This window comes from Hippocampus comes, unplaced genomic scaffold, assembly GCF_001891065.2.
Source record: "Hippocampus comes isolate QL1 unplaced genomic scaffold, H_comes_QL1_v1.1 scaffold29, whole genome shotgun sequence".
NCBI classification, from domain to species: Eukaryota; Metazoa; Chordata; class Actinopteri; order Syngnathiformes; family Syngnathidae; genus Hippocampus; species Hippocampus comes.
This window is the reverse complement of record NW_017805820.1, coordinates 2,407,140-2,418,404: the sequence shown is the minus strand read 5'-3', so window position 1 is coordinate 2,418,404 and position 11,265 is coordinate 2,407,140. Positions and strand designations below refer to the sequence as shown.

Genomic DNA, 11,265 nt, shown 5'->3' with positions numbered 1-11,265 from the left:
TTCTGTTAGTTATATATATTTGAAAATGAATTAATTTAATGTTGGATAAAATCAAATTATCACCCGTCAGTCTTTCATTAGTTACAAATGCTGACGTGCGATGTATGGGGGACTAGAGAGAATAAATAAAACCTTTAAATTAGGAGTGTGACTTCATGACAAGGTCAGCGGTCACTTGTCACCCTTGCTTCCTGTTTATGTTCCAGTAAAGAAGCTTTTGCGATATCTACTGGAAGCAATCGGCACGGCAGTCTCTGCATGCTCTCCCCGGCAGCCAGCAGAGGACGCAACACGGCAAAGAAAAGTGCCGGCCGGTCAGATGGCGCTGGTAGGCGGGGGATCAAGTCGGTAACGTGTGCAAAGCAAGTGCTGTCATTTTGTTTCCCATTTCAGGCCTACAGACTACAACACATTTCAGACACATAAGAAAAAGTCCTACATCACCCGAAACTTGCACAGACAAGCAACATTACCGTCAGGCAGAGGTAGGCGTATTTCATATTGTTTCTTTGTTTCTACTGGAGACTATTCCTAGTTAAACAGATGGTACAAAAAACGCCTGGAAATCTAAACACCAACATGATCAGGTAGGGCATGTGCTTATTTTATAACTTCCATTGTGTAGTGTTCCACGTAATGATCAAGATGATGTCATTTTAAGGTGGAGGGTATGTCTAAATACTGTACAGGGCAAGCACGTTAAGTGTCAAGTTCAGCTAGCTAGCTTGCTATGTTGAATGATCTGCTCTAACATGACCACACAGAATTTGACTGGAAGGGATTGGTTTATTATTAGGTTCTAAACACCGGATACTGCCTTTTCAGCTGCCCCGCAGATGACAAAAAATATTCATTACATAACAATAAAAGATCTGTCTGGCATACCATTCCTGAATACTACAGAACACGGCCTGAATCTGAGGCAGAATGGTGGCCTCATCTATGTGTTTGCTGGAATGGCATCATGAAGTGCCGCTTGTTGTTTTCCCTCATCCCCAGCCTCAAGCTTGTCTTTGTGGGTCAGTGATGCAACGAGAGTGACGCAGCAGTGGCTGCAGCTCTCAGAAGACTGCTAGCTATACATGGCAATGAAAGAATCATGGATCCAGGGCCAACAGCGTGTTCCACAGAAAGCTACTCGACAACACTGAAGAAACACAATGGTAAACACTTGATCCAGAGCAAAGGCAGAACAAGACCCCAACAAGAATTTCCAAGGCTGCACATTCAAGAATCTCTGCACCTTCAGGTAAGCAACTCAAAGTGTGCTTGTTGTGGTGACATCGGAAGATCTCACGGATGTGTGTCGAGTGTGAATGGTTAGTCGGTGAAGATTAGGCCAAGCCTGCTTTTTTAAACATGTCGTGCGGCCTTTATAGACGTTTAGTATCAGTTAAATACAGACCACAAATGATGGGCGTTGGAAACATTTCATGTGAGAAACCAAAGGCATTTCAAATATTTTTCAGTCCCAGTTAAGTCCAAAAAAATGGCTTCTAAATTTGACACGCCAATGAGAAGAGTACTATTATCACCCTCAAATTTGAATGAATAAAAAAAAAAAACAACAACGAATCACAGAGGACATAAAATGAAGATTCAAAATCTTGAAAACCCAAGCTTTCTTTGCTGCTCTTGAGTGCTGTGGCTGTGTCGGCTGAATGCGCTGAAACCACACCTCTCTCAACTGTCAAATACCAGTACTATGACCTGGGAAATCGAATGTGACTTTGTCTAGCATCTTTATTATGCCTGCACACAATTAAGTTTGAGTCTTGAAAATATAGTGAATAACATACTCATTTCATTTTTTTCTTTTCTTTTTATTTTCTGCAACGAGGGCTGCCCAAACAATTATTTTGCTAGTCGACTAATCACCAATAGTAGTCACGATTAGTCGACTAATCTGATCATATATAAATCGTGGGATATCACACCAGCAAGCAGCTGCTGTTTTAATAACTATTATACCTTACATCTTGAATTTTTTAAAGATATGTACTAATATAGTAATAACGAAAATTAAGATGACAGTATATTGAACTGTTATTCAACTTTGCTGCTTGTACCAGCACTCTTGACTTGTTTATAAATAAGCGAGCAACGTATTCAATGTCACAAATGAAATCAACAATCAATAACAAGACATACATCTTTGAAAGAGAAGTACTGTTTCACTCGGCATACTACGATCGATTGGTGGCTGATAATTATCGGTTGATCTTCGTGAGAAAGTGCATGATCGATGAATCCGATCAAAGCCTCTAAAAGCCGATCGATCACCCTATGTATATAATTCTGGTAAGCGAGTGACGTATGTTTCTCTAAAGAAAAAAAAATTACTCACATCTACCTTAAAAAAATAAGTAGAGGCACGTTACTGTCTCACACAACTTACAGTTAATGTTTGTTCAAATACAACCAGAAAAAAAAAAGTGTCAAATATTTTCATTTACTTTGACATATTCAGCTACTGGTAACAGAAACACATATTTAGCTTAGCTTATATAGCAAAAACAATACGTCCACCATTCATCCGAGCCACTTATCCTCACGAGGGTTGCGGGCGTGCTGAAGCCTATCTCAGCTGCCTTCGGGCAGTAGCCGGGGTACACCCTGACTGAACTGGTTGCCAGACAATCGCAGTGCACACATAGACGAACAACCATTCATGCTCACAATCACAGCTCGGGACAATTTAGAAAGTTCATACTACACATGTTTTTGGAATGTGGGAGGAAACCAGAGTGCCTGGAGAAATTCCACACAGGCACGGGGAGAACATGTAACCCTAACCCTAACCTCTACACTGTGAGGTGGACGTGCTAACCAGTCGTCCACCGTGCCGCTACACAAGGAATACCAGACAGCGCATGCCATTGTAAATGTTAGCTCAGTATCTGGTGAGCGCACATTGTTACAGTTTGAAATTACAATTGAATTCTAACTAGCAGAGGTTGAACAGAGTAGTCATCTACTTTTTGTTGATTTGTTGACTTTACTATTCCACGGCGACATTTACAGCATGTGGCTAGTCGCTAGTGTTGGGGGAAGAGCGGCCTCCTCTTCCCCGCGTGTTCGTTGAATTTCGGATGAGGGGAATGTTGGTTTTTCAAATAAAGGCTGGAATCGATGAACAGTTTCTTCGAAGCATTTAATAACAGAATATTCCGGGCACCCGCAAATTACAGACAATCGCTGCGCGTCACGAGTGCGAAGCAGGAAGAGATTCACATCATTTTTATACCATCAGAAGGGCGTTACCGAGACACAAAGCGTGATATCATAACTTTCGTTTCTCCTAAACCGATTCTCAGCTTGGCGCATACCAAAGTTTGTGCGTCTTCAGCAGGGAGTATTCCAATTCTAGGTGATGATTGTTACAAGGACGCAAAGCTACACTACGGGCATGGGAAAGTTATACAGCATGCCCAAATATGAGCATATTACAGACTTCACTCGTCACCTTTTTGGCTCGAAGGGGAAGCAGAGATGCTTGCAACAACATACAGCACGTGGACTGAATCAAATTCGTATGTCACCTTAATTGATTTCAACTGACTTCTATTTCTCATTTCTTCTGTAAGTCTGACGGAACTAGTAAAGGGGGAAAAAAGGCCAACGGTGGCAAACAGGATTTTGAACAACCATTCCGTCCATAATGTCAAAGTGGAAAGAGACTGGAGAATGCAATAATACTATAGTGTAGTTTAAGGTTAAGTTAGATACCCGAATGTTAAAATGACCTGGCAATGACAAATCTGTTTGACCATTGAGCAAGGAGCAGTGGTTAACACCATCTGCTCTCGGCACATTTGGAACCTCAGATAGAGTAGGAGTAATGCTTAGTAGCACCAGTGTAAAAGCACCGCTAGCAAGTAGAGCTCCTGTGAAGTGAGTACTAGCTACCATAGGGTGAAAAAGCACAAACACGTGCACTGGCTGCTCTTCTGGCTAACGTAATGTGCATCCTGTGTTTGGTTAGCTGTATTTGTGATACATCAGTAATTTCTTTACCGTGGTATTTACAGTGAGTTTGGGTGATCAGTTTATTTGATTGACACGTGCTGGTTCCTTTTTACGAACAGTGGTCAGAGTTGTTCTTAGCCATGTTGAGGAGACGGAAGAGTGTCATGTGACACCCCCCTCCCACACTGAGTGGTGGAAATAAAAGCCCTGTTTTCATCCTCAGAGGCTCAAAGTGTCATGGTGGGTTCAGCTTCAGCCCCTCCCCCACATCGTCTGCAGTGCTGACGCATCCGCTGCTTGTGCATCAATCAACACCCTCTATGTCTGCATATATTGCGCCAGTATCAGAACTGTTTTACCTCAAGCATTCAGTTGCCATGCTCATTGAAACTGCGAGTGAAAACATTTAGAGCAGTCTCTTCCTGGCTTGCAGTGGTAGAAATTAGGACTACTGTTGCCGCCATCTTCTCTCCGGTTCTGCATTACCAACCACTGCCTCTGTATGAGCACAGGCGAAGAAGAGCTTGTGTGTAACATACTGGGTGAGACCGCGCATGAAATAACCCTGTGCATTATTATTTTTCCTCAGCAGTGGATTGCAGATGATATAAATAGCTGGTGTGATGCTATGGGGGATTAATGAGGCATTTCTGAAGAAGCAGAGGACTCCTGCTACCAGTGATGCATTTGCCTTGGCTCTTTTATCGGGCACAGAGCTTGTGTGATGTAGCGCCCAGCATCGCTCAGTTTTCAATAACCCGCTGCCATGCTTGAAAAAAGTTGCAGTTTCCTGCAAAATACGTGCCGGTTGCCCAGCTAGCACAAAGGTGAGCCCATCCTCCAAGTATAGCTACACGACAGAGGAAGGACAGCCCGAGAAGAGAAAAGCAGGGCAGATTCACTTTTGGACTTGGGTTGCACGGCTGGAGGCAAAGGACAAGGAAGCTGGAGTCATCATCACACAGAAAGGGAGAGAAGCAATGATGTTTGAAAAGACTCTGCTTTTGATAGCCCCACTGTTCGCCGACTATGAAAATAAGACTTAAGTCTTATTCCCACGAAACCATTTCTTTTCTTGTGAAGTAGGTTTGAGATGTAAAGAAAATTGACACTACGTGGCTCTCCATCAGTTTCTCTGACTTGCTAAGGTATGTTTTGCATGATTGATCTCAATTTACATTTGGTGTTGAAGCACACGTTCGAGGTGTGTAGCATTTGCTTAGTTGATGTTTTTGCCGGTTATCTTTGAGAAGGTAGTACAACAATATGTTTAAGTTTGAGGAGAAGTGGATTTCATATCATATAATGATATAAAAAAGATTCCCTTCAGCGGTCCTATATAGTTCTGTGTTGTGAAATTATGAGCTCTGAGCACGATGTAAAAATTTCTGATCAACCTGTGGGATCAAAGAGTTCCATTTAAATATAGATATATATGTAGATTTTTTTTTTTTTTTTAAGCGAGGTATGGCAACCTTAAAATGTCAAGGTGAACCTTGAGAGCAGACAAGCTATGGCACATCACATGCTGTGTTAAGGGATTCAGTTTGGTAGAATGTCCGCTGCAGAGAACGTAAAAGACACAAAGAAGCTTCAAGCGGAGACAAAGATCACATCGCTTACTAGGCAACTGTGAGTGCGGGTTTACTCGAAAAATAAAATGTTTGCGGAAAAATCTGACAACAATAGATAGTAGTGTTTCTTGCAATTCCACTTCATCTCAACACATACTGCGCAAAAATAGTAGGTTGCCATAACAACAGAAGCCTGTTGAAGAATGTGGACAAGGAGGCTGGTTGTAGTTTCAGCAATATGAGTGTTTAAAAAAATGGTGGCCATATTATATTTGTTCCACAATTAGAACTTTTACAACAATGTAATGCCCCATATCTTACTTAAAAGTCTGGAAGTTGAAACAAAATTGAATACATGTCAACGTGATGATGACATTGATGATGGTGATTTTTGCCCAAAAGAAACAATCCAAGTGCTACATGATTTAGTAGCACTTAGACCAGGGTCACTGGCATGGCTTGATCATTCTTGCTGTGATGAATTCTCTTTCAGAGAGACAGTGAATAAACTGGATCTTCCATTATGTCTTCATATAAATCCTGCTTTGTAATCAATTCCACATATTTTAACAGTGAAAACTAATTATAGAGCACAACCAACATGAGCAGAGTTTTTCTTTTTTTCTTTAACGAGATCACAGTCATGTTTTGATGCGTTGACAGGAGTTTTTGTCTGACATTTGGATTATTCACATATAAAAACAAATATTTTACTTATGATACATGGGATAAAATAGTACCATTACAAAGAATGAGTGATTTATGTAGGACTATTGACCTGCTGGCATGGATGCTTTGCTGTCTGGACATTACTGCCATCTAGTGTTGTGATATTAGCTAAATTTTGTGAAGGGTCTTTATGTTGTTGTGGATTTATATTTCCAAAATTAATGTGTATAACTAATGTAAATTGTTCTTATTTTTTTTTCTTTTTTTTTTTAGATGGCTGCGAATTGTTGCTTCAGTTAGAACCTGATGGATAGTTTTCACCCTCACACCGTGCTCAGCAAGCTTAATGAGCAGCGCTCACTCGGCCTTTTCTGTGATGTGACTATTGTAGTGGAGGATGTGAAGTTTCGTGCCCACAAGAACATCCTGGCAGCTTGCAGTGGCTACTTCAAGAATGCTCTGTCAAATGAGACATGGAGTTCTAGCCGTGTGCTGGAACTGATGGACCTGAAGTCTGAAGTTTTTGCCTGCGTCCTCAATTTTATCTACTCCGCAAAGGTGACATCGCCTTGTGTTGAGGACAAGAAGGAGCTAATAGCAGCAGGGAAAAGACTTGGTATTCCCTTTTTAGAGAAGCTTGCAGGGCAAGAGAAAAAGGACAAGAATCAATACCAACTGGACTGCGTTAAATCCACAGACTGGAGCAGTAAAAAAACAAAGGAGGAGGTCACCAGACCTGAGGAGATTGATGGTTCAAGAGGACCACGAATCACCAATGCCTTCTCTATCACTGAGGTGTGTCCTGGGAACAATCCATTCACCCCACTAGGAGACGGTAGGCAGTCACCAGATGAGGGGCAGCTCCCAGCGGGTTGCTTAAAATCTTCTTGCCTTGATGGAATCGGTGAAACCCCCACTTTCTTAGACCACTCGTATGCTATGATCAAAGTACCCGAAGAAAAAGTTCCGACGAGTCAATGGGACAGCAAGAAGGTGTCTCAGTTTGCAGCATTCCAGCCAAAGCAAAATACTTACCGCAATTCGGGCCCACTAAAAAAGCGCCACAGGCTTAGAGGTGCTTTGTTTCGAAATGAATTTCCAACACATACGGAACGACACGTGGAAAAAAATAAGACGTTAACCCCAACATTAGCCGAGGGAGCGACTTCAGCACATCCACCCTTTCCACAAAGTGAACAAGATAAGCCCAGTGCTGCAGTTATTCCTTTTTCCAACAGCTATGTCCAGACAGCATCAAGTCCTTCAAATCTTCCTCCTCAAACAGAGAACAGCGTCTCAATCTATGAATGTGAACGCTGTCCACAGGTATTCAAAAGTGAATGTCTCCTTGCAATTCACTCCAAGGTACATCAAAAGTGTTCTGATAGTCATTTGTTTTGCAAGTTTTGTGACAAAAAATTCATCCATCCAAAATGGCTGCACAACCATGAGCAAAATTGTCCGAAGTTTGTGTGGGGAAAGCCTCAACAAGATTCCGGTCACATGGCTGTCAAAGAGGGGGACCTCGATTCAGTTAGCATTTTGAGCGAGGAGACCACCAGAACTCAGTTTCCTCCTGTTGACCACCCGGAGACTGGCCCCCTTCTTGTTGATCAATTACAGCTCCCAAAAGATGAAAATAAAAAAAGGTCAGGAGTCGGTCAGAGAAGATACAACTGCAGTGTATGTAAACGGGTGTATATCACACTTTCCAGTTTGAAGCGCCATGAGAATGTACATTCCTGGCAGAGGGCTTATCCCTGTCATTACTGCAATAAAGTGTTTGCATTGGCGGAGTACCGGACCAAGCATGAAGTCTGGCATACAGGCGAACGCCGCTATCAGTGTATTTTCTGCCTGGAAACATTCATGACATATTATATCTTAAAAAACCATCAGAAGTCTTTCCACGGGATTGATCCCACACTAGCCATTAAGCGAAAATCCGCCAATGGTGGTCTGAAAGCCAGTGTTTATCCAATTAAGCTGTACAGGCTTCTGCCTATGAAATTTAGGAAAAGACGATATAAGACATACAGTCAGACATATTCGGAAGGTGATGAGACAGACTATCAAGGACAACTTGACAACAATCCTCTCTGCCCTCAGTTTGAGGGAAATAGTGTGAGCAGTTGCCTCGACGGTGTTTCATTGCCTTTGACTTTCATGGCAACAACAAAGATGGTGGCTCCTGTCATGCCCCGCATCAGCTTTGACAAGCCCTGTAAAACAGATATTGACCAAAGTTTGCGCCACAATTATCACCAGAGCGCAACAGGAAAAGACGCTGAGCATAGTTCACCCTTCATTAACTTTGACTGTACGGTCCCAAAATCTGACCCAGCCAATTGCTCCGAGGGTAATAAAGGTCGCCCTCTTGATCTAATCACCTCACATCACATCAGTCAAAACGTAACATTCTTAAACTCACTGAACACAGTCGAAAAGCTCAGTGAGTTATCCGCTTCTGCAAAACGAGTTGAGAAAATGACTAAGGACATGCTTCGGTCAAATACCGAGAAAGCGAGTCTCAATAAAACAGCGGGCTCAAAGACGCAAACTTACATCGCCAAACCTGTCTGCCCGGGCCCGTCTGCAGATGGTGAAGCGATACCATTATGCCAGATAACGGTAAAAATAGGGGATGAAGCCATCATCCGCCGCAGAATCAAAGGGTCCAAGCTCTTCCCAAGAAGGAAAAAGAGAGAAACGAGAAAACTGGGGGAGATGGAGAGCCAAAGTCAACTCCACCCAGACGGCAAGTTGGAGAGCCCCAGACTCCGCTTCAGACCAGATATTTCAGGTTTAATATCCGAGACCCATGAGGATCCCAATGATTGTGACGTGGCTGATGAGCTTTGGCGTCCCTACTATTCTTACAAAGCTAAAAAGAAGAAAAAGAAGCGGAGATTCAAGCACAGGCAAGCTTTGTTTCATGATTACAATGAGACAGTTAGAACTGACACCGGTGCCGCTGAGGCTCGATTGGACAGTTGGCAAACAGGAGACAGTATCTCAGGTGGGGAAGATGTGAAACGTAGTCTTCACAGAAGTTGTAGCCCAAGGACAACCTACAATTGTGACATTTGCGACAGCTCTTTTATCACTGAGACGGGTTTAAGAGCTCACATTATTGGTTCTCACCCATATTTCTGTCACACGTGTGGAAAACAGGGTCCCCCGGGGGAGACACCCAGTGGCAATGATTACGTTTGCAACAGTTGTATGGAAAATGGCTCCTGCTTTGATAATTCAACCTGGAGCAGCAACCCGGAGAAGAAGTTCCGCTGTTCCTTCTGTCCCCAGCGCTTTCTCTACCTTGCCACCAAGAGAAGCCATGAGAAAAAACACCAGGAGACAGCTGGAGAGAGCTACACCAGCCAACCATGTTTGGAATACTTTGATAACTTGAGTACGGACAACAAAAAAGACTGCATCAAAACAGAGGAGGATGACAATCAAATTTCTGACATGCAATGTGAGGAAGAAGGACATTTTCCCATGAAGAAGCCTAAAACTGAGGATGCAACAGAGTTAATGACTTTGACCCCACAACAGGACATTACATACACGCACATTAAAAGTTCCTTATCGCACCAGACTGAGACGCTGTTCACTTTGGCGTCGCCCTCAAAAACACATCAAATGAAACATAAAGTGAAAAAAATAATCAATCCACCAGATTCTTTAGATCAAGTTTTCAAACCTCAAGCTCAAAAGAGAGATGCCAGTAGACACAAGGACAGTTTGGAAGTAAACAGCGTAATTGATGGCCAGAAATCCTGCAAACCATCAACGAAGAATGCATCGGACTTGAAAGACAACCCCGTCTCTCTTCACAAACCAGAGAAAAGGATGTGTAAAGACGAAACGTTTTTCTAAAGCCCTTTAACCATGGACACCACCAGGAGGCGAGATAAAGAATTAACTTCGAGTCACTTCTGCGAGTAATAAATGTACTAAAGTTGTCTTTGCAGCAGCTTGATAAAATGTTTGGGAAGAACACACTGAATATCAAGGTCAAACATCTGCTTGTACCCTATTGTCAGCAGGGGTGAGTTCATAATGTAATTCATAAAGGTTATGAAGACCCCTCACAGACTTTTATAGGTTGTGAAGACCTTCTGACCCAAACTTTTTGTTTGATTGTTTTATACAAAGCAGTTCATGTGAGCTGGATGGAGGGTCCAAAAAGAGAGCTGTTTCCTGAAAGTATGTTGAAATTGTGTTTTTTGAAATGTTTGCTTGTTCTGAAGATGAATTCCGTTGAATACATCATAAAATTGAGGGCAATGCTTGAACTTTCTGTGGGGGGAGGAAAAAAAAAAACAAGCTTGGGTGGATTTCTTGGACTCCCATGCCAATATAGTTGGACATAGTGGGTTGCACTTTATACTCTCATACTTCCGTTAAAATAATTAAATTACAATTTAATGGTTGGGTAATCCTTTTTTGTTTTGAACACACAGCAGCGGTAAGTCCCGACATTGTTGTGTTTGATATACAGTATTCAGTATACAAACCATCCATCCATTTTCCGAACCGCTTTATCCTCACTAGGGTCGCGGGGTGTGCCGGAGCCCATCCCAGCTGTCTTCGGGCAGTAGGCGGGGGACACCCTGAACCGGTTGCCAGCAAATCGCAGTATATAAACCATATAAAATGTAAATAAATTATTATTCATGTACTAAACCGTTACATCCTGTTGTTTGTTTGTCGAGTTGGAGAAATGATTTCACATTGTTTCGTAAAGCACTGCCTAATGTCACATATATTAACTGAAAGAGAAGAAATCTTTACAAAAGAACAGTAAATACCTTCCCAAATATAAAGGTGATAACCACTTTTCTCATCATTTGAAGAGCAACATCTGAAAGGTCCCTTCTACCTTGAGACAAAAGTCCATGTCATGACTTCCATTCCACATTAAGATCTCAATTTGTGATTACTGGTCGACATATTTATTCATTTAATATGGAATAATAGTATTTTGGCTATGTGATTGAGGCACAAGCCAAAAATGATCCCACTGAATGTCTTGTAAAAAGGAACA

The 11,265-nt window shown here is 42.2% G+C and overlaps 1 protein-coding gene across 1 annotated transcript; it reads left to right on the top strand.

The window, feature by feature from the left end:
* The first annotated feature begins 351 nt into the window (after positions 1 to 351).
* Positions 352 to 10,094, top strand: LOC109525392 (zinc finger and BTB domain-containing protein 38-like). The gene is made up of 5 exons (XM_019885825.1): positions 352 to 485; positions 1,000 to 1,249; positions 6,486 to 7,047; positions 8,812 to 9,164; positions 9,387 to 10,094. The coding sequence occupies exons 3-5, from the start codon at positions 6,519 to 6,521 to the stop codon at positions 10,092 to 10,094; spliced, it is 1,590 nt and encodes a 529-aa protein (XP_019741384.1). The 5' UTR covers positions 352 to 485; positions 1,000 to 1,249; positions 6,486 to 6,518.
* The last annotated feature ends 1,171 nt before the right edge of the window (positions 10,095 to 11,265 follow it).

Excerpts from the sequence above, each read along its gene's own strand:
- LOC109525392 (XM_019885825.1), top strand. The coding sequence starts at position 6,519 with ATGGATAGTTTTCACCCTCACACCGTGCTCAGCAAGCTTAATGAGCAG. Across the intron at positions 7,048-8,811 it reads ATTCACCCCACTAGGAGACG|ATGGTGAAGCGATACCATTA; the intron begins GTAGGCAGTCAC and ends GCCCGTCTGCAG. Across the intron at positions 9,165-9,386 it reads TTCATGATTACAATGAGACA|GGTCCCCCGGGGGAGACACC; the intron begins GTTAGAACTGAC and ends TGTGGAAAACAG.